Below are 26,462 nucleotides of genomic sequence, written 5' to 3' on the forward strand. Positions count from 1 at the left end.
TTTGTGTCAGTCACGGGGTTTGAATTCAGGGTCTCCTGGGTGCTGTCCCTGAGCTTTTGTGCTCAAGGTTAGTGCTCTACCTCTTTGAGCCACAGCTCCACTTCCAGTTTTCTGGCAGTTAATTGGAGATGAGAGTCTCACGGACTTTTCCTGCCTGGGCAGGCATCAAAGCTTGGTCCTCAGATCTCATCCTCCCGAGTAGCTAGGGTAACAAATGTGAGTCACCAGCACCGGGCATGACCTGCATTTTAAGTGCGCATTTTGACCTCATCAGAGTTTTCTCTTTTCATCCATACTTCTAGTTTCCGTGGTAATTCAATGGCAGAGTCCTAGCAGGTCACCCGAGGAGGCAAAGTAGGGTTTTTTTTTTTCTGTGTTAGTTCAAAGATAATGCCTCTGGCAGTGGGTACTGTGTTCGAGTTTTCTTGTTACATAGATGCTTCTTCCTGGCTGTGGGTCCCATCTATCACAATCATTGCTTTTGCCAGACAAGTTGGTGATACACAGCTACGAATCACTGTGCAAGAACTACTCATAATTGCCTGCTAGGGCATTTTCAGTTCTCAAATTTCAAAGCATTTACTGCTGCAAACAGATGTTAGATCCAGGACGCTAGTCAATTGTCGACGCTACACAGACAGAGACACACACAAAGATGCTTAAAATTAGAAGCCTGATTGGATTTTAAGTACAGTGATCGCAATGATTGGAATAAAAATAATTGAAACGGTAAACAGTTTATTGTGGGATCTGGGAATAAACCATGGCAAGAGAAGCGGAACTTGAATTTTTAGACTCATGAGGAAGAGTTAGTAAGGTATTTTACAATGATTGTTCAGTTAATTGGTATGTGATTGTACTAAACGCTCTGTGGTATCTAAGAAATATTAAATACAGTTATCCATAACTTAGGTGATATGAGAAAAGCTACGTAGTCTCATTGATAAATAAGAATGATTACTATTACATACCAGGCACCTACTAAGCATTAGACACTGAATATGAGCCTCTGATGAATGTCAAAATCATTGGCTATTTTCCAAGGCCAGGAAGGATCAATAGTTCTCCGCTTTGTCCAGTTAAAACTGTAGTAGCTGGGGGCTGCGGCTTATGCCTTTCATCCTAACTACTCAGGTGATTGAGATCCGAGGATTATAGTTCAAAGCCAGCCCAGTCAGACACATCCATGGGACTTTATTTCCAATTAAGCAGCAAAAAGCTGCAAGTAGAGCTGTGGTGCAAGTGGTAGAGCCCTAGCTTTGAGTGAAAGAGCCAAGCCAAGGCCTTGAGTTCAAGCCCTTAGTGCTGTCTCTGTCTCACCGCTGTGGTCACATTGCAGAATAGAATTTTTTTTTTTTCTAGTTTGGATGTTTTATTTTGGAAAGGAGTGTTCCCGTACTTCCCGGGCTGGTCTTGGAACTTGTGGATGTAAATGATCTTCCTGAATTGCTTTCCTGAGTGCATGCTTGCCTAAGACAGACATTTGTTATTCATGTATGTTTTCTCTTCTGAGTGTTATTGGGGATTGAACTCAGAGCCTTATTCTTGCTAGGTAGGCACGATAGCATTTGATTCTTGCCTCTAGCGCCAAGAGACAGAGAAGTGTGTGTGTGTGTGTGTGTGTGTGTGTGTGTACACATGCTGTACCACGCATGTGTGTGCAATCAGCCAGCGCGGCCTCCTTGTGGCTGGTGGGGTCCCAGACGGGCCCAGCTGTCTCGCGTTGGCTGCTGTGACAGATGTTCTTTTGCTTAGAGATTCATTTTGGGATATTTAGCACAAAAACTTGAGGTAAGCAGTTACTGCGCAAAAGATTCATGCTCACCATTAAAACCTCTTTATTAGCCACTTGATTTAATGGGCAGATAGTCCTGAGTCCTGCAGATAGTCATCTGCTAACCAATTGGACACATTTTATCAGAGGATGGGCTGAGAACCGGCCATGCCCCAGCCCCGTGAGGCCTGAAGTTGCTCTCTGAGCTCCCGGGAGCTAGCTAGTAGAAGTGGTTTTTATTTATTTATTTAGATCATTTTTTGGTTTTTATTATTTTTTTGAAGTCCTTCCTCCTCCCCTCTATTTCCACTCTTGCTCAGTGTTGCTGTTTTTCTCTTCTTAAATAGATTAAAATTTTTCTTTAGTGCCAATAACAGGGCTTGGACTCGGGCTTTACCCTCTTGCTTGGCTTTTTTGCTCAACGCTGGCGGCTCTACAACTGGAGCCATAGCTTCACTTCTGGCTTTTTGGCAGCCAATTCGAGGTAAGAGTCTCAGGGATTTTTTCCTGTCCAAGCCGGCTTTGAACCACGATCCTCAGATCTCAGCCTCTTGCGTAGAGAGGATGGCAGGGTGGAGCCATTGGCACCTGCCTTGCTGCTGGTGGTTGGTTGGTTTCGTGAGGCGAGATGGGAGGGAGGAGCCGGGGCTGGAAGCCAGGCTCTGCTGTGGGATGGCCCTGTGACCTTGTCACCTTGGTGCTGTGCCTCATCATCGTGCTCTTTAGGGTCTGAGTGATGGAAGGAACCAGCGGCGTGGTCGCTAGGATGCTGAGAAGGTCTAGTTTCATGGCAGAGAATGGCGGGATCAGCTCAGCTCTGCCCCAGCCTTGATGCAAATGATCTACGGTCCCAAGGCTTGATTTTCCAAATACCCAGTCATACAAATCGTGCAAGGTTTTCCTCACCGGGGCTCTTCTGGGGTTAGGAAATCCCCAGTGGAGATAAGATGTGCTGTTGCTATAACTTCCCACATTTTTTTTTTTGTGTGTGTGTCCCCTGGGATCTCTTCTCCCACTTTTGTTGTTGTTGCTGGGGCTTGAACTCTCAGCCTGGGCACTGTCTCTTAGCTTTTCTACTCAAGGCTGATGCTGTTCCATTTGAGCCACAATTCTACTTCTGGTGTTTTGCTAGTGAAGTGGAGATAAGAGTCTCATGGAGGTTCTTGCCTGGGGTTGGCTTTGAGTTGTGGTCCTTACATCTCAGCCCCCTGAGTAGGGCAAAGATTATAGAGAGAGCCACCAGCCTCTCCCTCTCTCTCTCTCTCTCTCTCTCTCTCTCTCTCTCTCTCTCTCTCTGCTGTTTTTTCCTTAGGAGCAGTGTAAGGATGGTTGTCAGATACAACCCGAATGCCCAGCTTTGCCATGAATACATTTTTTCCTCAGACCCACAGACCCTGCTTTTTTTTTTTTTTTTTTTTTTTTTTGGCCAGTCCTGGGCCTTGGACTCAGGGCCTGAGCACTGTCCCTGGCTTCTTCCCGCTCAAGGCTAGCACTCTGCCACTTGAGCCACAGCACCGCTTCTGGCCGTTTTCTGTATATGTGGTGCTGGGGAATCGAACCTAGGGCCTCATGAATCCGAGGCAGGCACTCTTGCCGCTAGGCTATATCCCCAGCCCCACAGACCCTGCTTTGCTGGCTAGCCACAGAATTCTTTTGTCCTCTTCCACCTGGAATATCGTTCCCCCTCAAAAGCCTTAGTAGTTGGTTTCTCTTAAAACGAGAGACCCAAAAGATACCATGAAAATGAACCAAAGTTAAAAAAAGAAACCGTACCAAACAGCTAGATCCTATCTAGCTTATCTAGCTTTGTGAAATCTTATGTACCTTGAATTATATTTCCATGTTTCTTCTCCATCTTTGGTATGTATTCATACATCAAACCCACCTGCTATGACTTGCTCTAGTAAAGTGGAACTGAAGGTCAAGAATCCAATTGCCTGGTAGCCATGGGGACCCTTCTCTGTGTAACACTTGACTGGTTAACAGATGGAATTTGGATTGTAGAATCTAATGGAGCCCACCGTGGTCTTTCCCCTCAACTCTCCCAACAGAAGCATGGCTGCTCATCTGTGAAGCCTCTGTCTGCCTTCCCTGCTTTCCTCGGGAACATTCCAGGACTTGGGGCGCTGCTGGCATCTGTGTGCACCTGGCTTTCTGCTCCCCTGTGCCAGAACTTCCTCCCTGGTGTCAAGAGCCTGGCCCGGTTGGTCTTAGGACAGAGGACTAGGGCTCCTGAGGCCCCACTGTGTGCAAGGCAAGCCAGTAAGTGGTGGAAATACAGCCCTGTAGAGAAAAGCGATGGATGGATGAATGGATCCTCTGGGCAATGGCTCTGAGAGTTTCGCATGTCTGTCTTGTGCATGGTGTCTGTCCAGGCTGGTTTTCCCAGGCAGCGGATTCCCGCTCCTGGCGGGCGTTTATCTCAAAGGGCAGAGGGCATGACTGGACCAGAGGCAGGGTGTTGCATGGAGAGGCTCTGTCTCTGCCCTCTTCTAGAATGTTCTGTGCCACTACCTTTCTAGTCTCTGAAGATGGACACGGGGCTCTGACCTTCTTCTCTTTGGGGTCCCCAACTGTGTGTCTCCTCTGCCAGCCCCTCTCAGCTTCTCTAGCTCACAAGAAGGTCTCAGGCCTCTGTTTTCCTTCTGGGCACCCCACTTTTTTTTGTTTTGTTTTTGGTCAGTCGTGGGGCTTGAACTCAGGGCCTGGGCACTGTCCCTGAGCGCTCTTGCTCAAAGCTAGTTCTCCACCACATTGAGCCGTAGCTCCGCTTTGGTTTTTGAGGGGGTTAATTGGAGACGAGAGTCCCACAGGGACTTTCACACCTGGGCTGGCTTCGAACTGGGATCCTCAGATATCAGCCTCCTGAGTAGCTAGGATGGCAGACAGGTGTGAGTCACGGTGCCTAGCTTAGGACCAATCTTCTTAACCCCAAAGAGCTCTTCCACGGGAGCTGTAGGGAGCCCCCCCTTTTTTTTGCAGAGGGTTGGGTGTAATGTTCTCTGTCGAAGCCCCTCTGGAGTGAGCTCCCCAGGGCTGCTGTGTCCTTCCCACAGAGCTCGGCCACACTTTGGGGGGCTTGTGAAGGTGTCCGGCTGGCGGATATTTGAGGGTTGTGTGTGTTAATAGGTGTGTTAATAATAGAGCAGATGAGGTGTTGGTAGCTCACACCTATAAACCCAACTACCCAGGAAGCTGAGATCTGAGGACCACAGTTCAAAGCCAGCCTGGGCAGGAAGTTCTGTGGAACTCGTATCTCCAGTGTACCACGAGAAAACCAGAAGTGGCGCTGTGGCTCAAAGTGGTAGAGCGCTAACCTCGAGCTACAGAGTTCAGGGACAGCATCCAGGCCCCAAGTTCAAGCCCCACAACGAACAATATGAAATCAAAAACAGGGCAATATGAACAGATCCTCAAACTGACAGGTACCTAGGGAGGCCTTCCACATTTCTCTTGTGTATAGCTCTCAGGGCTTTATGCTTTTACTCAGCTTTTTCCATCAAGGCTGGTGCTGTACCACTCGAGTCACACCTCCACTTTTGTTTTTTGGTGGTTAATTGGAGATGAGAGTCTTCTAGACTTTCCTACCCAGGCTGGCTTTGAACCACAATCCTCAGGTCTCAGCCTCCTGAGTAGCTAGGATGACAGGTATGAGCTACCGGTGCCCGGCTTGACCATATCAGTTTACATGCTCACCAGACAGGTGTGAGACAGCTTGTGGTTGGGATTGTCATTATTTATTTTGCAATCATTGCAAAATTTTGCAATTATGTTCACAGCTCAAGTGATAACTCCTTGTGATATTGATTTGCATGTCCCTAGCGGCTCATGTTGAGTATCTTTTATACACTTATTTGCTGAAAACTGTGTTCTCTTTAGTGAAATACATTCCTGTCTTTAGTAGTCTGTTTGGAGCATTACCTATTATTCTGGCGGGAAGTGTAGCGGGGACGCACAATACTTTTAGGTCTTTTTAAAAAATTGTTATTACAAAGGTGATGTACAGAGGGTTACAGTTACGTAAGTCAGGTAAAGAGTACATTTTTCATAATTAATTGACTTTATTGTTATTATAGAGGTGATATAGAGAGGGATTACAATTACATGAGTCAAGTAATGAGTACATTGCCTTTTGTACAGTGTCTTCTCTTCCGTCATTCTCTCCCAGTGCCTGCTCTGTCTCTACCACAAGTTTAGTTGACTTTCACCTGTGTCAAGTGAGCGCCACTGCTGCACTTTTTCACTCTTTTTATTTGAGTTCTGTACCCTTCCCTCCCCCTCCAGAAGATACACACTTGAGTCTCCCATACATAAAAGAAGACAGAATCAAAAAATAAAAATTAAAAAAAGAGAGATCTCGGGCTGGGATGTAGCTCAGTGGCAAAGCACTTGCCAAGAAAGTGTAACGTCCTGGGTTTGATCCCCCTCATACCAAAAAAGAAATGACAAAACCCCCAAACAATGATCTCTTGTTTCCATATCTTGGAGTTCATTTTGATATATTTATTAATATTAATATGAAGAGGCACATACACATTGCATCTTTGTGTTTCTCTCCACAGAGTATCCTCTTTTGGTTTCGCTGTGTGCAAGTATCTAGAATCCTGTATAATTTATCATATCCCAGTGAAAAGAACATTTCTTTTTGGACAATGTCACCCTTCCTTTGCTAGGTGATTTTTTTTAATTTTCATTTTTTAGTGCTGAATGAATACTAAGAACTGCAGTTTCTAATCTTACATGGGCAAAAGTGGCAATAGTTTTGCATATCTCCATGGATGTTTAATATGGTTAAGCTTTTTTTTTTAATGTGTCTATGTAATAAAGAATAATAGATTTGGGGCTGGAAATGTGGCTTAGCAGTAGAGAGCTTGCCTAGCATGCATGAAGCCCTGGGTTCGATTCCTCAGCACCACATACACAGAAAAAGCCGGAAGTGGCGCTGTGGCTCAAGTGGTAGAGTGCTAGCTGTGAGCAAAAGAAGCTCAGGGACAGTGCCCAGGTCCTGAATCCAAACCCCAGGACTGGCAAAAAAAAATAATAATAGATTTAACTCTTTGTTTATTGTTGTGTTCTTTTGTTTTTCCTTTCCTCTTTATCTTGTGCTGTTCCTTAGAGCTTCAACTCAGGGCCTCAAGCGCTTCCATTCAAGGCTGCTACTCCACCATTCGAGCCACAGGTGCACTTCTGGCTTTTCTCGGTGGTTAATTGGAGATGAGACTCAAAGATTTTCCTGTCCAGGCTGGATTCCCACTTTGGTCCTCAGCCCTCTGAGTGGCTAGGATTATAGGCGTGAGTCACCAGTGCTTAGCTCTGCGATTTGTTCTTATGACTCTTCTTGGTGTGGTTATTTCAAGACAGGGTCTTGTTCTGCAACCCAGGTTGGCCATAGATTCAAGGTCTTCCTTGAAACTCAGCTGAGTGCTGAGCTTACAGGTGTGTACCACACCACACTGATAATACTATTTTGTTTTCTTTTTAGAAAAAAATTTAGCCCTCTGAATACACGTTTCCTCCAATTCATTTGACATTCCATTCTGTGCATTCATTTATCAAATGTTGGACTAAGGGCTGCTTAGGTCGCTTCTGGTTTTCCTCATAGTACAACTGTGAGCATTAAAAAAAATATTTTTAGCCAGTTGTGGGGCTAGAACTGAGGGGCCTGAAGCTGTTTGTGCTCAAGGCTAGCGCTCTACGACTTGAACCACAGCACCATGTCCAGGTTTTGAGTGGTTCATTGGAGATGAGCGTCTCTATGGACTTTTCTGCCTGGGCTACTTGGAAGCACAATCCTCAGATCTCAGCCTCCGGAGTGGCTAGGATTATAGGCCTGAGCCACCGGTGCCCTCTCTGGGAGCATTCTTTTCAATGTTTCTTTGTGCATCTGTTGTTGAGTTTCTCCAGGGAATGCATTAGAACTACACCTACTGGGTTGCAGGGTACACCCATCTTTAACTTAATTAGATTTTCCCAAAGTAGTTGTCTAATTTACACTTCCACTAGGAGTGAATCCAGCACCCTGTTTTCCCCCTGGGCTTGTCGGTGCCGTGTCTTATTGAACTTGTTAATTAGTGCCACTCTTAGGGGGGTTGAATTTGTATTGCCGTGTTAATTTAAATAGATTAATGAGCTTGAGTAACCTTCCCTTCGCTTATTGGCCATCAAGTTTCACTTTGGTGGTTTGTTTATTCATATCTCTGTCCATTTCTTTTTTGTTGGTGGTAGGGTTTGAACTCAGGTCTTAGGCACTGTCCCTGAGCTCTTTTGTGCAAGGCTAGAGTTCAACCACTTTGAGCCAAAGCATCAGTTCCAGTTTTCTGGTGGTTCATTGGAGATACGAGTCTCATGGGCTTTCCTGCCTGGACTGGCTTTGAACCACGATCCTCAAATCTCAGCCTCCTGAGTTGCTAGGATTATAGGTTTGAGCCTCCAGTGCCTGACTCCACTTTTTAAAAAATTGGAGAGTGTGTGTGTGTGTGTGTGTGTGTGTGTGTGTGTTTGTGTTTGTGTGTTTGTTTTGGGGCTTGAGCTCAGGGCCTGGATTCTGTCCCTGAATCTTTGTGCTCAAGACTAATGCTCTACCAGTTGAATCACAGCTCCACTTCCGTCTTTTTGTGGTTAACTGGAGAGAAGAGTCTCACATACTTTCCTATCTGGGCTTGATTTGAACCCCAGTCCTCAGATCTCAGCTTCCTGAGTATCTAGGATTCTAGGCGTGAGCCACCAGCACTTGGCTGGATTGTCTTTTTCTTACAAATTTCTTGTGTAGCCTGGATATAAACGTTCTTTTTCTATAGGACTATAAATATCTAGTGTGAGATTGAGTTGTCTTTTTTTTTTTACTTATGGCATCTTTTGAAATATAGGCATTAAAAATGGATTTGCAAAGTAGGTTTTGTAGTGTGCTGGCATCCTTCCAGATTCTTCTTTCCCCTTGTGCAAGCTCCACAACTCTATCTTTCCCCACGTAGAAAAATGTAGTCAAGTCAATCTCTTACTTTATGGCTTGTGTCTCAGTTACTTATTTGGGAAATCCTTCTTACTCTTGAGTTTTAAAGACCCTATGTTTTCTTCTAAAAGTTTTATGGTTTTCTTTGAATTTCATCTGTGTTTTTTTTTTATTATGGGTAGTTTACTTGTTTTAGTATGGCTGGTCAAACTGTATATATGCCATATACCCCCTGAGGTTTAAAAAAATTAATTTACTATTGTGAAGGTGATGTGCAGAGGGGTTACGGTCACATAAGTCAGATAAAGAATACATTTCTTTTTGAACCATGTCACTCTTCTCCCCCCGCCCCCGCCCCGAGTTTTAAAGACATTATCTCATCTGCCTATCTATCTTTAAAAACATGTTTTTTTGTGTGTGTGTCAGTCCTGGGGCTTGAACTCAGGGCCTGTGCACTGTCCCTGGCTTCCTTTTGCTCAAGGCTAGCACTCTACCACTTGAGCCACAGAGCCACTTCTGGCTTTTTCTGTGTATGTGGTGCTGAGGAATCGAACCCAGGCCTTAATGCATGCTAGGCAAGCACTCCACCACTAAGCCACATTTCCAGCCCCATCCCTGAGGTTTTTTTTTTTTTTTTTGTCGGTAATGGGGCTTGAACTCGGAGCCTTGGCACTGTCCCTGAACTCTTCAGCTCAAGGCTAGTGCTCTACCACTCGAGCCACAGCTCCACTTCCTGTTTTCTAGTGGTTCAATGGAGATGAGACTCTCATGGACTTTCCTGCCAGGTTGACTTTGAACCTCAATCCACAGATCTCAGCCTCTTGAGTATTTAGGATTATAGGTGAGTGATCTACCGATGCTGGCTCTTAAATATATCTTGTTCCCATCTACATGTAGATGTAAGAAGTGGGGGTGTGGCTCAAGTGGTTGAGCACCAGCCTTGAGTGGAAAGACCAAGCAAGCGTACAAATTCCTGATCTTAAGGCCCAGGACTGACACACACACAAAACCTAAAGACCTCTCAAAACCCCAAAACCCAAACCAATACATTTACATCTGTTTTTGGACTTTCCTACTGAATTCCTTGGTGCATTTATCTCTTTCTGTAGCAATGCAACTGTTTTTAATTCCTATAGCTAAGAGATCTTCTCTGGGTTTTGGGGATGTTAGCCCTGTGGTAGAGCTCTTGTCTAGCATTCACGAGGCCTGGGGTTTGATTCCCCAGCACCTCCTCAAGAATCAACAAAAGCCAACACAAGAAGTTTTATCTGGAGCCAGGGATAGTGGTTCATGCCTGGAATCCTAGCACTTGGGAAATTGAGGCAGGAGGATTGTGAGTTCAAAGCTAGCCCAGGCTACATACTTGAGCCAGATCTCTCCTTCCGGCTTTTTGCTGGCCAGTTGGAGATCTGGTATATTAGTGCCATGCATTTTCCTGCCCAGGCTGGCTTTGAATTGTAACCCTCAGATTTCACCCTCCTGAGTAATTAGGATTACAGGCACGAGCCACTAGTGCCTGAGTCTGTGTCTCTTATAAACCTAATTTCTCCACAAAACAATTCTATGTCTCTTGGTAGTATTTATCCTCTGGTGTATTTCTTGCTATAAAGTTTGTATTGCTGAAAATTACATTTTCTAGTTGTTGCTCTTATCTAAGATCACAGCTTAATTTTCTATATTAGCAAAGCTCGCCCGGCTCTTATTAGTTCTTAAGAATGTGCTTTTTAGGTTTTCCGCAAGTAGTGGCATTATTTTACTTTTCAGTTTTTGTGCCTGCCACCTTCCTGTCTATCTGCCTAGTAACCTATTATTTTGTGTGTGTGCACGTGCGTGTATGTGTGTGTGTGTGTGTGTGCATCTTAGGCCTGGGGCTTGAGCTCAGGGTTTGGGTGCTGTCCTTTAGCTTTTTCACTCTTGGCTAGTTCTCCACCACCTGAGCCACATCTCCACTCCTGGTTTTCTGGTGGTTGATTGGAGATAAAGAGTCTCACAGACTTTCCTCCTGGGCTGGCTTTGTCCCTCGGTCCTCAGATCTCAGCCTCTGGAGTAGTAGGATTTGGGATGTAAGCTACCAGTGCCAGGCATCTGATAGCACAATTGTACTGAAACAAAACAAAAAAGCTAAGGGAGGAAGCTCGGGTTCTGAGTTTAAGCCCCAGTACTGGCACACACACAAGTACACACACACACACACACACACACACACACACAACATTGATGGGAGATGGGTTCTCCAAAAGCTCACTCAAGGGACCCAGGTCACCATGGAGGTGGGGAGACCCCGGGGCTCCCAGTAGCAGCACTTGATGGCTGCTGCCGGCATGGTTTCTGCCGTGTAGGCCTCCTTTCCACAGGGCCACACTGCGAGGCTCTGGGGACGCCATTGACACAGGCCCAGTGTCTATGAAGGTGCTCTTTTCTGGAACAAGTCTCGAGGTACCCCAGAGACGGGCTTCCAATCCAGCCTTCCCCTGACTCTTGAGACGTGTGTAGGGATGGAGCACGTGAGAATTTCTACACAGACAAGGGAGAGGTGACCTTGGGGGGCAGCCCGTGCCTGCCAGTGCCAGTCATCTCTTTGCCAAGATGGCAACCAGTGTTGACTCTCAAATCGGATTTACTTCCCCAGGAAAGTCGCTTCCATTCCTTTTGGTTGTTGGTTGTGCCGGTAGTGGGGCTTGAACTCAAACTCCCGCGAAGCCTTTTCTGCTCAAGCCTGGCTGGCATGCTACCGCTTGAGCCACACCTCCACTGCTGGTCTTTTGCTAGTTAGTCAGAAGCCAGAGTCTCTCAGGTTTGTCTGCCCAGGCTGGCTTTGAACCTTGGTCCTCAGACCTCAGCATCCAGAGTAGCTAGGCTTGCAGGTGTGAGGTACTGGGCCTCCAGCTCCCATTCCTGATAGATGAAGGATGTTTGGGATTTTTGTCAAGTGCCCTTTCTGGTTTCTGCTGAGGTGATGATGGAGTTTTCCTCTTTCATAGGTTAGTCTAGCGAATTCTATGAATAGATTCCCTATGGTTGATCTATGCTTCTATTACGGTGAAGAGCCCTTCTTGGTCAGGAAGTGTTATCTTCTAAAATCTGATTTGCTAGAATTTTATTTAGAATTTTCCTAGCACTTGTACGTGGAATTGGTCCATAATTTCCGTGTCTTTTATGGTTCTCCTTTGGCATTTTGTTTCAGGGTTTAATAGCATCATAAAGTGGATTGAGCGTCCCTTTCTTTCCTATTTTCCGAAACGTTCTGTAGAAGATAGTATTGCCTCTTAAACTGTCTCAGTTTAGTCTCTTTGTGTCGTGGTTCCCGCATCTCCTCCGAGTAGATTAACTATTGATTTGCTTTCTTTTATAGGCTTATTTGGGCTTTTCATTTGTTTGGGAGTTTGTTTTGGCAAGTCATTTTTTTACCCCCTAGAAAATGGTCCATTTAATTTTTCATATTAACTACATAAAGTTGTTCACAGTAATCTATGGTTTCAAAGAAATTTCTTTGATCGCAATGTTGTCTTTTTTCATTCTGATACTCTTATGTGAATTTATTGCTTTGTGAGCTGTACAAAGAGCTAGCTCTTATTTTCTCCCAATCTCTTTTAAATAATTTTTTTTCTACTTTCAGTGTTTCTGTTTGTACGAATGGGCTGTGATTTGCCTTCTATTTTCTTTGGATTTACTCAATTGTTGTTCTTTGCAATTTCTTGAATTCAGTGTTCCCACTTCATTAGCCTTTCATTCTTCTCCTATACAGAGCTACTACCTTTTCTTTTTTTCTTTTTTGTGCAAGTCCTGGGGGCTTGAACTTAGGGTCTAGTCATTGCTACTAAGCCTTCCTGTTCAAAGCTAGTTAGTGCTCTACCACTTTGAGCCACAGAGCCATTCTGGCTTTTTGGCAGTCAATTGGAGATGAGAGTCTCATAGACTTTCCTACTCCCCTGGGCTGGCTTGGAATCATGATCCACAGATCTCAGACTCCTGAGTAGGTAGGATTATAGGCCCGAGCTACCAGGGCCTGACAAATTGTTGTTTAGAATGGATTAATTTCCTTTCACCCCATCTCTTAGTTTGGGAACTCTTGAATTCCATTTGAAAGCCTAAAAATATCCTTTATGGGCTAGGAATGTGGCTTAGTAGTAGTGTGTGCCTAGCACGCATGAAGCCCTGGGTTCAATTCCGCGGTACCATGTAAACAGAAAAAGCCAGAAGTGGTGCTGTGGCTCAAGTGGTAGAGTGCCAGCCTTGAGCAAAAGCAGCTCAGGGGCAGTGCCCAGGCCCTGACTGGCAAAAAAAGAAAAAATCCTTTTGTCTTTCCAAACAAAAGGGCTTTGAATACTTTTAACTTTATGTTGCTTCCGTTTTAGGTATAACTGTCATCCAGCAGTTTAACGTGTGTGTGTGTGTGTGTGTGTGTGTGTGTCAGGGATTGAACCCAGGTTGTTGCTCAGACAACAGGCAACTGTTATACCGCTGAGCTATAGAGTTTTTCACTGTTTTATGTAGGGGAACGTCCTTATGTGTCAGTTTCTCATCAGCTACGCCTTGCATTCCTTTCTTCTGTTAGTTTTCCGTCTTTGTGCAGGTAGGTACTGGAGCATTTTTCTGGGGACAGTTGTAGGTTAGTTTCTTTTCTCTCGACACTGTAATGATGTGGTTTCATGGCTGTGTGTAGCTATTTGAGGTGGACAGGTGGATCTGTGTTTCTTGTTTTTTTGACAGGTAAATTATCTGCTTGCTCTGGCTCCTGTTAAGCTCTCTGCTTTGGTGATTGACACAGTCTTGCTGGGAATGTGGATTTATGGACATTATTACCATTGTTATTTTGGTGCTACTGGGGTTTGAATTTAGCACCTCATGCTTGGTACCTGAGCCTCGCCCCCAGTTTTTTGTTTGTTTGTTTGTTTTTTGCTTCACTTAGTTTCCAGCATTATTTTCTAGCATTTTCGCCTGGGCTGGCCTGAATCATGTTCCTCCTAGTTCTGCATCCCACGTAGCTGGGATTAGAGATGTGCCCAACTTTTTTGTTAGGATGAAGTCTTACTTTCTGCGCAAGCTAGCCTTGACCCACAGTCTCTGCCTCCCAAGGAAATGTAGGTTAATTTTTATTCATTCAGCCCAGGACTTACTCTGAGTCTGTTGACTTGACTTGAATATTTTAGCCTTTCTCAGCCATTGTTGTCAACTATTCCTTTGTCCAAATTCCTTTTTTTTTTTTTTTACTTAGAACTCTTATTTCATGTGTTGATATTTTCATTTTGTCTACTGTATTTCAAAATCTGCTTTACATGTTCCACCTTTTTATCCTGGTGTTACATTCTGAAGAATTGCATCTCTCTAGACCTCAGTTGTAATTTCCTGTTGAGTGTCTTGGTTGAACTTTCCATTTTCATTTATATGATTTTCATTTATGGAACTTTGGCTCTGTTTTTCCTCTCTGCTTGTTCTTTTTTTTAGCCTATTTGTTTCTTTTGTGATTTTCTAATACCTTCAGGTGTGTGTGTGTGTGTGTGTGTGTGTGTGTGTGTGTGTGTGTGTGTACTGGGGATTGAACTTAGGGTCTTTCAGTGTTGCTTAGCTTCTTTGCTCAAGGCTGGTTTCAACCACTTGAGCCACAGCTCCACTTCTAGCTTTTGCTGGTTCATTGGAGACATGTCTCAGACTTTCCTTCTGAGTTGGCTTAGAACCACAATCCTCAGATCTCAGCCTCCTGAGTAGCTAGGATGACAGGTGTGAGCTATAATCATCTGGCCCAGAGCAATTTTCGTAAGAGTATTAATTTTTAAAAATTGTTATAAGGATGATACACAGAGGAGTTGGAGGTACATAAGTCAGGCAAAGGGTACATTTCTTTTTGAACAGTGTCACCCTCTCCTTCCCTCTCACTGCGCTTTCCCCTCCTTTCCCCACCCATAAGTTGTACAGTCCATTTTCCACAGAGTGTCCGGTGAGTGCCACTGCTGCATTGGTTCACCCTTTGTCCCTCCATTTCTGTCTCCCCTTTGCCATGCCAAAGACAGATAAACGAACAAACAGGACAAAAAGAAAACAGAAACAGCAACAAAGAAAAGCCTATGGTTTGCATTCCCTGCCCTGATTTAAGCTTTCCCCCCATTCCTCACTCACTGTGGATGGGGACTGCGCGGCCACGGGCCCGGGGATGGGTTGATCTGGCTCTGTGTGCCCCGGCCACTGCGGGCAGCAGGGTTCGAAGCTCAATACCTCTAGGAGCCTCTTAGCCCAGTAAAATCGAATAAATGCAGGCCTGAAACTGATGTTACAAACATCCAAAATGGCCCTTGGCAGAGGAAAGGATTATCTGAATCGCACAGGGTCCTGAGAGTGTGAGTTCGTGGCCAAGGTCCTTTTCCCCCCCACAGTCCAAGCCAGGAGGGACTTTTTCCTGCTTTACATGAGACACGGGTAAATATTTTTCTTACTCTGAAGGAATTGTTTTCTTTCTTAGGTTTGAGGCCAGGACTGGACTCGGGCACCTGCCGCTTTTACTCATCAGCTTAGCGCTTTGCCAACCTCCACACCTCCAGCCCTAGAAAGAGAATTCTTTAAACGAATGTTTTAATCTGGGCACATACTTTACAGTTGACGAATGTAATCCTAGTTACTAAGGAGGCTACGATCTGAGAATTGTGGTTCAAAGCCAGCCTGGACAGATAAATCCCAGAGAGACTCTTACCTCCCAAATAGCCAGAAAAAGGCCAGCGATGGAGGCGTGGCTACAGTAGTAGAGGATGATCCTTGAGTTAAAAACACCAAGCGAGATCTTGAGGCCCCGAGTTCAAGCCCTAGTACCAGCATACTTTTTTTAAAAAAAAAGTATAACATACATGTAACATAATATATAATATATATATATGAACAATGTTTTTGTGTTTTGCTGGGTTTTTTTTGGTGATGAATCTTTGCTATGTTGCCCAGGCTAGATTTGAACTTCTGGACTCCAGGGATTGTCCTGCATTACCCTGTCAAGTGCTGGCTGGGACTCTACTACTAGGGCCAGTTTCCTACTTACACAACTTAGAATCAGGCTGTTGAGAATCGCCACCAGGCCAAGGAGCAGTGTGCTGTCAGTGTTCTTGTCAGGCTCTTGCTTCTGTTGCTCTGATTTCCGGTTAGTCTCTTCCTCTCTTCTGTATTGCTCTGACTTCTGGTCATTTTCTTCCCGTCTATTGTTCTGATGTCTGGGACACGAGTTCCCTTTTCTCCCTTCACCATGGTCTTCCTTGTCTCTGGCTCTTTTTGAACTATTAGGGATCCTGTTGGCCAGGCTGATCTGCGGTGTTGAGTGTCGCTGGCCTACGCTCATTTTCTTTGCTGTATAGTCTTCTCTATGAATTGATCATGGCGTATTCCTCCTTCTGCTACTGAAAGACAGTCTTGAGTTGTTTGCAGTTTTCCTACTGCAGCCTCGGCTGCGATGATGGTTGTCGGAGCCCTGGGGTCTTGGGTACCTGCAGCCATGGGGTTCTCTCGTGTCGATTCCTGGGAGAACAGAGGGGCTTCTAGAATAATGCTAAACAGCTGGGCCCTGGCAGCTCACCCCTGTCATCCCAGCTACCCAGGAGGCTGAGATCTGAGGATCAGGGTTTGAATCCCGCCCAGGGCAGGGAAGTCTGTTAGACTCGTAACCCTCAAGGAACCGCACAACAAGCTGTGGGCCTGTGGCTTAGGGGGTAGAGGGCTGGCCTTGAACCAGAAGGCTAAGGAACAGTGGCCGGGCCCTGGGTTTACGCCCTGGGAATGACACACACACACACACACACACACACACACACACACACACACGCACGCCCTGTTTGCAGGCCCACCTTTGCCACCCCACTGTCCCAAGTGTGCTCCAGGGCTTCCTGGGGCCCGTGAGCGGCCTGGAGACGCCAGCGCGCATGTGGGGATGCAAGGGGCCCGTGAGCGGCCTGGAGACACGCCAGCGCGCATGCGGGGATGCAAGGGGCTTGTGAGCGGCCTGGAGACGCCAGCGCGCATGCGGGGATGCAAGGGGCTTGTGAGCGGCCTGGAGACGCCAGCGCGCATGTGGGGATGCAAGGGGCTTGTGAGGCCTGGAGACCTGGAGACGCCAGCGCGCATGCGGGGATGCAAGGGGCTTGTGAGGCCTGGAGACCTGGAGACGCCAGCGCGCATGCGGAGATGGAAGGGGCTTGTGAGGCCTGGAGACCTGGAGACGCCAGCGCGCATGCGGGGATGGAAGGGGCCCGTGAGCGGCCTGGAGACGCCAGCGCGCATACGGGGATGGGGCCTGTGAATGTCCGGGAGAGGCCAGTGCGCATGCGGGGATGGAAGGGGCGCGTGAGTGGCCTGGGAGACGCCAGCGCGCATGCGGGGATGGAAGGGGCGCGTGAGTGGCCTGGGAGACGCCAGCGCGCATGCGGGGTTGGGTTCACACCGGCCTTGCCCTCTGCCTCCTCCCTTGTGTGTGCTTTGGATCAGACACCGTGCGTGGATCTCTCCCCCACCCCCAGGCCGAGGCGGCAGGAGGAGAGCAGGGAGGTGTGGGTGGAAGTCTCCCCCTTCCCCCCAGGTTGCAGTGACCCCTGCCGTGGGTTACTGGAAGGTTCCAAGCTGATACTTGGCAGCTGTCCTGTCATGGAACTGGACACGTCTGGTGCTCCAAGAGAGAAGGGAGAAGTGTGTGTGTGTGTGTGTGTGTGTGTGTGTGTGTGTGTGTGTGAGTGATGGTTCATTTAATCAGTCAGCCTGGCTGGGGCCACTGCTGTAAATTGAATGAATGAGCTGTGGTGCACCAGGGGCTCAGGCCCAGCCTATAATCTGAGCTACTAAGGAGGCTGAGATCTGAGGATCTTGATTAGAAATCAGCCTGGTTAGGAGAGTCTGAGTTTCTTACCACCAATTAACCCAGAAGTGGCTCAAACGGTAGAATGTTAGCCTTGAGGACCAAAAAATCAAAGCGGGGGGGGGGGGGCTGGGAATGTGGCTTAGTGGTAGAGTGCTTGCCTAACATGCAATGAAGCTCTGGGTTCGATTCCTCATTCCCACATATACAGAAAAAGCCAGAAGTGGCGCTGTGGCTCAAGAGGCAGAGTGCTAGCCTTGAGCAAAAAGAAGCTCAGGGACAGCGCCCAAGCCTTGAGTTCAAACCCCAGGACTGGCAAAAAAAAAAGAAAAAAAAGGAAAAAGCTCAGGGACAGCATCCAGGCTCTGAGGCCCTGAGTTCGAGCCCCAGGACCAGAAGCAAAAAGAAGAGGTCTGGGCCCTCCTACCAACACCCCATTCAAACCCTGAAACTCAACCCACGACGTGATTTTATTTGGGTCTTGGGAGGATGGAGGAGAGAGGAGCCCAAATCCTGCCCTAAACCCATTCTTACACTGAACTGCTGACAGGTACCAGAAGAGAAAAAGAAAAGGTAAGGTTTTCCTCAAGTTTTATTGTAAAATCTTCAGAAAAAGCACATTTACAATGACAGTCCTTTATGGCGATGTGTGTGTTGTCTCCCCCACTGGACACACTGTAAAGACATGGTGTGTTTGCTTCCGTGCTATACGGCAGGGCCAACCCACGGACTCCAAATGCCACAGACAGCTACTGGGTGGGTACCAAATTGCTACTGAAGTGGATGTATTCAAAAATAATTTGTATATATACAAATATAATAAAGAAGAAAAAAATTGACATGTAGAGAAGTCACAGGAGGCCTGTTGAGAAATCCTAGCGATGACAGAAAATACACGTGGGTGTTTACACAGGGGAGACAGCGTGTTCGTGGGACAGTGTGCGTGGCTTCGCCTCTTTGAGGCCTTTGGTGTCAGGCCGGCGTGCCGGGCCTCGCCACCGCTCCAGCAAAGCTGCCGAGGCCGGTTGGCTCCCGGTCCTCTCCCTCAGCCTGCAGAAAGGGCGAAGAGCATTGGGGAACCAGCCAGGGTGGGGGTCACCCCCACACGGTGCCGTGGGGTTGGGACAGGCACCCTTGCTTCCTTTGCCAATCTGAAAGTAGCTGATGTCACCATGGAGTGACGGCTTCTCGGGGAGGTGCCAAATTTGGGGACAGTGTGGAAAGATGGAGAGCGAAGAAAAGTTCTTGGCTTTGAACTTGGGACTCACAACCCGGCAATGCTGGTTAGATAACAAAACCTCTGATCTTGAGTGAGGGGTGCCTCAAAAGACAGCCTTCTGTGATCCTACCTAGGGACCCACAAAGAATGAAGAGTGTCTAGTAGGTTTGGTATAGGGGCCAGTCCATAGTTACTGTCTGGTGGAACACAGGTGGAGATTTCTAGAACCTTCTAAGGCAGGGCCCACAACGGGAAGGGAAGGCCCCTTGGTCTGTGAAGCAGAGCTTGGAAAGAGGGTGTGTGAACCATGACTTTATGTAAAAAGCAAAACAAAAACAAACCCCAAAACAGAACACAAAGTACATTAAGCTCCAAGACAGCATTATAATGAACCGGAAGCGAATCTTTTACTCCCCTTGTATTTTCTAGGCTTTCCCGCATGGAGTTTGGTTAAACTATGCTTCCCAGTTGGCTGCACCCTGCCCCCTATTGGGGAGGAGGGCGGCTGAGACGCTTTCTCGTATCTTGAGTATTTCCTGGCTAATTGAGGCCCAACGTCTATAAATCCCCAAGGGGACTGGGCAGGCAGCCTGGTGTAGAGACACGCGGGACTAGGTGGGCGCCATCAAGTACTTTGGTCCTCTGATCACCCCCTGAGGAAGGGCGCAGGGTCATTTCCACCTCTGCTTTACCATCTCTAAGGCTGTGGAGAGGATCCAAGGCAGTTACTTCCTCGAACAGCACAGCTCTGTCTACAATGCCCAGTCTGAGAACCAGTCACAACATGCGGTCCGCAAAGCGAGACACAGGAAGCTGTGTGTGTGTGTGTGTGTGTGTCACTCCATGAATGGTGGGTATCGTGGAGTCATGATCAAGGGGACTGAGACACCAGAAGGGATTAGGCAAAGAATTAAGATGGAAATGGAGGACAACTAGGGAGCTCAGCCCCCACCCCTAACCCAAGAGGTGAGGCTGTGTTGAAATATCACGGGTTCTCCGGTCTGTGATTCTAGGCAGTGTGAGGCCACGTCTTGGTGGGTTCTGATGGCTCGTGAGTGGGACGGGGGGTCCTGGGGTTGGGGGATGCAGGGGGCCAGCAGAGGGCTTCTGCGTGCTCACGGTAGTCATCTTACCCCGCCTGTTGGGCCTCCTGGCTTGGGAACAGCCTTGGGTGGGGGTGTGCCAGGGAGGAGGATGTGAGGTAGATTGGTGGGTGCAGAGGCGGAGGGGGGGCCGGGGGTTTGCATCTGGAGCGGGTGGGGAGAGTTTGCACGTGAAGATGGCTGAGCATCTGTGGTATTAGAAATGAAACCGTGGGAAATGAAATCGATGACGCTTTAGCCCCTTGTAGAAAAATATATCCAGAGAGTTTTTTTTCCTCTCAGTTCTGAAATCTCCTTTAGTTCACAGGTTATTGGTCAGTAGAAAACAAGAAGAACGTGGACCGCGATAACAGCCAACTCCTGGCTGTTTCAAAGGAAAGAAAACGCCACACTCTTCGAAGCCAGCTGCCCCCCTTGCTTGGATTGAGGTTTGAGGCTGCTCTGTGAGAGTCCCTTCCTGCCCGGACGAGTGGATGATCGGGAGGGGCCAGGTGGGGTGGAGAAAGGCAGGATCGAACCTGTGTCTAGGTCACAGGGTGGAGAGGGAGCATGGCCTTGTGGAGCTGCGATGGCGGTCTTGGCCACCCTGGTCTTGGCCACCCTGGAGTTGGTGGAGACCTGCTTGTGTAGGAAGTGGGTGCGCGTGGCTGGAGGTGCAGCCTCTCTTCCTATCATCCGGTTCTGGGGTGGCCCGGGGAGTTTCTTTTTCTTTGTTCTTTGCTTCTCATGTTGGAGCTTGAACTCAGGGCCCGGGTGCTGTCCCTCAGCTTTGCCAATCAAGGTTGAGTCTCTACCACCGGAGCCCCTCCAATGCTTCGGGCTCGTTGGTGGGTCCTTGGAGATGAGGAATCTTTCGGCTTGGGTTGGCTCCGACCCTCAGATCTCGGCCGTGAGCCCCCAGGGCCCTGTGGGTTCTGCCCACTTGCACAGAAGGCAAATGAAGATCTCCACTTCAGATGGCGTCACAGGGAGCTTTTGTGTCTGTGTGTGTGTGTGTGTGTGTGTGTTTTCCTGGGGAGAAAAACCTCAAAGTTTTGTGACTTCAGCGACTTTACGCGGCTTAGTGACGCCCTTGCCAAACCAGTGCCACCATTAGCTGTTAATTTACGTGTTTGTCAGAACCATCACTGCTGTGTCTGCTGCCGGAGGTCCTGATGCCATCTCTTCCCCCCCCTTCTGTAGCTGAGGTGGGGGTAGGAAAGCCTGGGGGGTGGGGACTGTCTTCCTGTCCCCCTGCCTTTGGCCTGAGTCTATTGACTTCACTGCTTGGAAAAACAAATGCTTCCTTGCTTTGCCCTGATGTGTCCCAGGCTTGGCTTCAGGCCTGCCATTTCGAGTGTGTCCTGCGTGTCAGTGTCCCTAGCTCCCAGGACAGCAGCAGCAAGCTGAATCATTCGGGTACACTGAGTCAGAGGGAACAGCAGCAAAGGAGTGGATGCTGTGGAAATCAGTTTCAGGGTGGACTAGGTTGGCTTTGGACTTGGGACTGCTGTGTTCTAGAGGTACGGCCTGGTCGTTGGGGAAATGGCTCCATTTTGAGACTCAGACTCTTCTTCTGCTCGTGGCTGCTGACATTTTACCAAAAGGAGCAAGCAGTTCATGGACACTGTTAGTGTCCATGTTAGTGACAAGTGTGGGAATTTGGAAGCAAATAGGTCAAGCTAATTGATTTAGAAAAGAGGTAAGCCGTGTTCCTGTGTTGTTTCAGCTATTATGGACGTGTCAGTACCAGGGCAGGAACTCAGGGTCGTGCATTCTTGCTATTTCCGCCATTCTCACCCCCCCCAAGGCTAGCACTCTACCACTTGGGCCACACATCTACTTTTTGCTTTTTGATCGCTAATTGGGGGTAAAAAATCTCATGGGCTTTGCTGCTCTGGCTGGTTTCAAATCGTGATCCTCAGGTCCCAGCCTCCTGAGTAGCCAGGATTACAGGCGTGAGCCACGGGTGGCCAAGGTTTTTTGTTTAGGGATGTGACACAGAGTCCATGTTTTCAAAGTCACGGTGATGGTGCCAGGTGAAGGGGGTGTCTGGAACCGATCACTTCTCCCAACCACAGGGGGCTTAAGGAATAATAGTGCAAGCCTGGAAGCAGGGACCACTGACAGGAGCGCGAGGGACAGGGTGTCTGGGGGCCTTGCTTTTTGTCTTGGGGGCTTGAGCTCTGGGCCTGAGTGATGTCTCTAAGCTTCTGTGCTCAAGGCCAGTGCTCTACCACCTGAGCCACAGCTCCACTTCTGGCTTTTTGGTGGTTAGAGATGAGTCTCATAGCATTTCCTGCCTAGGCTGGCTCTGAACCATGATCCTTCCATGTCAACCTTCAGATGTGAGCCACTGGTGCCCAGGTCTCCACAGGGCTGGCTGGGCCTCCTCCTACCGACCTGAGAGCCCACCCCAGGGCTGTGATGTGTAGGATTGCCGCAGCAGTGTGTGGTGGGGTGGGGTGGGAGGGTGGATTTGAACTCATGTGTCACAGCCCAGGAAAAGGCTCTGTGAGGAGTGGCTGAACAACGGGGCGAAAAGCCACCTTGGGAGCGCTGAATTGGGGGTATGTAGCTGGGCATGCTTAATGAGAAGCAGGCCCACAGGGCTTGGGTTCAAGTCTTCACTGACAAGGTAGCCTGAAGCCATATTGGGAGGGGACAACAGGGATTGCCCATGGCATCAGGAGAGGGCCCTTGCTTTTTCTGGCACCCCTCTCCCTCCCTCTCCCCTTCCCTCCCTCCCTCCCTTCTTCCTTCAGAGACTTGGCTTAAAGCAGGCAGGGAAGGAGCATTTCTAGACCCTCAGAAGAGTATCTTTCCGCTTACTAGCATCTGTAATTATAAAAAATTAGTTTTTAATCAAAAACTTTCCAAAATAAAGAATGATTTCCCCTCCTGCCCCTCCCTCACAGGTGTCCCCCCCCACCCCCCCAGCCAAGGGTGTAAATCAGTCTCATTGGCTCAGCTTGTACCAAAATCTGATGGGAAAGGAAAGCAAAGCAGAAGCCTGGAAGGGGCAAGTGCGGTTGTTTGTGTGTGTAGGGGGGGGGCAGTGGGTGAGCCCCGGGGGCGGGAGGCGTCCCCGGCCCAGCCCCGGCTTCGGTGGGGTGTCTTCCCCGGGGCGGGGCGCAGGACGGGACAATGACGGAGGTGCCAGGCCTGGAGAGCGGGGAGGCGTCCCCGATGGGCACGGAGAGAAAGTCCTTGACACAGCGGCGTGGGTTCTCGGCGTCGTAGCTCAAGGCAGGAAATCATACTTTCGAATGAAAAACAAGGATCACAACCACCCTCCCCCCCCAAGAACCACCTCCTCCTCCCCCCCACCCCCAGTCTGGTGCGCAGCCGCCCCGCAGGGCCTTAGGCCGGAGGACTGGCGGGGTGACGGTGTGCAGGGGCGCCGGCTTCCGGGGGGGGGGCACCGGGGGAGGGGAGGGGAGGGAGGGAGGTCTCCCCCGGGGGGTTCCCTTCATACCTCGCCCACCCACACGGCCGTGGCCCCCCGCTTGATGTCTGACACCTCGCACCGCAGCGTGTTGTGCCTGCCGTTGATGAGGAACAGCGAGTCGCGGGCCGGCAGGAGGAGGTACTGTCCGAAGAGCCCGCTGTCCCACGGGACCCCGTGGGGTGGCCCCCAGGGCCGGCCCGGCTCTGCGGGGGACCCCCTCAGGTCCTTGAGCAGCCCGGACTTGCCCGTGGCCAGCTCCAGGAAGAGCAGGTCGGGCCGCGCCTCGAGCGCCGCGTACGCGTTGTACGCGTGGCCGTCGGTGAAGGAGCGCTGGAAGGCCACGCCCGCCACGCCCGCGGCCACGCGCACGGCGTACAGCGTGCGGAGCTCGCCGCGCGCGCTCACCTCCTGCACGTGCAGCCGCGCGCCGCGGCCGGCGGCGGCGGCGGCGGCGGCGCTCACCACGAAGCGCCCGTCCGGGGACACGTGGGGCGTGCCGGCCACGTCGCGGTTGGGGCCGAGCACGGCGTCGGTGACGCTGTCCACGAGGAGCTGCGCCGCTGCCGCCGGGGGCGTGGCCGCGTCTGGGGGCGTGGCCGCGTCCGGGGGCGTGGCCCGCTGGCACTGGATGAAGAAGTAGCCGCCCAGGTGGGTGTGCGCCATGGCCTGTGGCACGCAGCCGTGCTGCCGCAGGCCGATGGTCTTGACGGGCATCAGTGTCTCCAGATCCACTTTGTGGACTGCGGGGTCCGACTTATTGAAGACGAAGCCGAACCTGGGAATTGGGGGACGGGGGTGGGGGGTGGGGGTCAGCGAGCCAGAGGTGGCCTCCAGGGGAGGAGGGGGCCGGCCCTCTCCCTTTAGCACTGTCCTCCAGTGATCTGGCTTATGTGGGTGGTGCTGGGGATGGAACTCGGGGTGTCTTGTGGAGTAGGTAGGTGCCGAGCCACTGGGGCCATGCCTCTGGCCTCTGTGACGTGCACCCCTCTTCTTCACAAGGGTGTTCGTGTGCGCATGCGCACACGTGCTGGGACTGGGGCTTGAACCTAGGGCTCTCATGTCCTGGCTTTTTCCCCCCCCCCCCCCTCTCTCCGGGTTGGGATGCCCTACCATTTGAGCTCGGCTGGCTTTGGACCTAATTCTCAGATCCCGGGTCTCCTGAGTGGCTAGGATGACAGACAGATGTGAAGCACTGGGGGCTCTGGGCAGAAGTGGTTTTGAGCCAGGATAAAAGGCTTTTGAATCTGCTTCACTAGCCTGTGATTGCAGGGCTGGGGTGGGGGGTAGGCCTGGACTTGTGGGGTGAGCACAGAGAGCAGGAAGACAGCTGGTTCCTGCACTAGTGGGCCAGTCTGAATTGGATGGTAAAGACAAAAGTTGAACCAATAGGACTGGGAATGTGGCCTAGTGGTAGAGTGCGTGCCTCGTGTACATGAAGCCCTGGGTTCGATTCCTCAGCACCACATATATAGAAAAAGCCAGAAGTGTCACTGTGGCTCAAGTGGTAGAGTGCTAGCCTTGAGCAAAAAGAAGCTCAGGGATAGTGATCAGGCCCTGAGTTCAAGCCCCAGGACTGGCAAGAAAACAAAAATCTGTGCCTGAGGCATGGCTTGAAATGGAGACCCAAGTGTCCTGACACTTCTCTCCAAGGGGGCCAAACCTGCCGGGCGCTGCTGTCCCATGCCTGGAATCCTAGCGACTCCAGAGGCTGAGATCCAAGGATCGCAGTTCAAAGCCAGGCCAAGCAGAGCAGTGTTTGAGACACTGAACTGCCAAAAGCTAGAAGTGGAGGAGTGGCTCAAGTGGTAGAGCATCAACCTTGAGCAAAAAAAGGTCCGGGACAGTGCCCAGGCCCTGAGTTCAAGCCCCAGTACCTGCACGAGCATACACATACACACACGCATACACACACGTTAGAGGATGCTCAGCCACTACTTCCTTCTCTGTGGTGTTCACGGTCAAAGTCCCCCACATCGCTGGAGGCGCCAGCTACAGCACCGCCCCGCCAAGGGTCTGCTTCAGCGGGGATGGACTGGTTATGTGTTTCTTCTTGATGGGATGGCAGCCAGTGGCGAGGGGCAGGGCGCAGACACCGCGCTAGGCAAGGCCGAGGCCCCGGAGCCCTGTCTCACCTGATGTGGTTGATGATCAGGTTTGTTGGGGGGATGAAGAAATCCTCCACTCCAGCGAAGGGCGTGCGGATGAGGTGCTGGCCCTGCCCAGTGCTGGCTTCTGTGATCACCTGCAACACAGAGCCGGACGATGGGGGGCTGTCCTTCCGGACTTGCCTGCTCAGGGCTAAGCCTAATTCTGGGGGCGGTGGAGAGGGTGCTAAGCTGACTCAGGAGGTAGGGGGAATGTGGGAGTCTGTCCAGGAATGTTGGAGGCAGGTGCCCATCTTTCCTAGAGGAGAGGGAGGGGGGAGGCATGAGGGGGAGGGTTGTGGGGGGGGGGAGGAGAAGGTGAGGCCCCAGTCATCCTTTTCTCCTTGGTCAGGACCACCATGAAGACCTAGTGGGGACCTGGTGGGGGGTGTTGGGGCTCCCGAGGGGACTTCCCAGAACAGAACCATGCTTAGGTTTGTTCAGAGACCACCCCTTTCTCCCACCTTCTCCATCTCTAGCTTTTTACAAAGGAACTGATCCTGGGGCAAGGCTGTTTGGGGAGCTCTGTGGTGTCCCCTGCAGCCATGCAGATGTCCTGGGATTAGAAGGCTGGGTGGTGGTGGTGGTGGTTCCACAGTGGGGACCCGCTGGGGAAAGTGAAGGATTAGGCAATGACAGTGCATGGCTGCCTCAGTTTCCCTGGAGGCAGTAGTTTCCTGCCCTGTGGATTGGGTAGGAGGTGACCAGATCCGTTCCTTGGTGTGTGTCCCTGCTGGGCCAGAGCCGGGTGTTGAGAATGGCCAGGGGTCCCCCGGTCCCCCCCTCCTCCCCAGTAGCCAGGCCCGGGCCCCTCTGCCTTCTGCACATGCTCATTTTCATCTGTTTTGACATTAGGGGCTCTCTACGCAGCCCAGGTGGAGATATTCTTTTGTTTAATGAGGCTCTTGCTATGCAGTCCAGGCAGATCTGAAACTCACGATCCTCCTGATGGCTAGGATTACAGGTGTGCACCACCATGCCCAGCCAGCGGCTGTGGTCCAGAAGAGAGGGTCCATGTTTCTGCAGCC

General features: G+C 49.8%; 1 protein-coding gene across 2 annotated transcripts in view; it reads right to left on the reverse strand.

Annotated features, from left to right (window-relative positions):
- Positions 1–23,311: 23,311 nt before the first annotated feature.
- Fstl4 (follistatin like 4) overlaps positions 23,312–26,462 on the reverse strand; it is a 280,522-nt gene continuing 277,371 nt past the window's right edge. For both annotated transcript variants that reach the window (XM_048334239.1, XM_048334238.1), the window contains 2 exons: positions 25,423–25,532; positions 23,312–24,065 (listed from right to left, as the gene is read on the reverse strand). In XM_048334239.1, coding sequence (XP_048190196.1) covers positions 23,312–24,065; positions 25,423–25,532 — 864 coding nt within the window. The remainder of the gene's footprint in view (positions 24,066–25,422; positions 25,533–26,462) is intronic.

Source organism: Perognathus longimembris, chromosome 25 (genome assembly GCF_023159225.1).
Source record: "Perognathus longimembris pacificus isolate PPM17 chromosome 25, ASM2315922v1, whole genome shotgun sequence".
NCBI classification, from domain to species: Eukaryota; Metazoa; Chordata; class Mammalia; order Rodentia; family Heteromyidae; genus Perognathus; species Perognathus longimembris.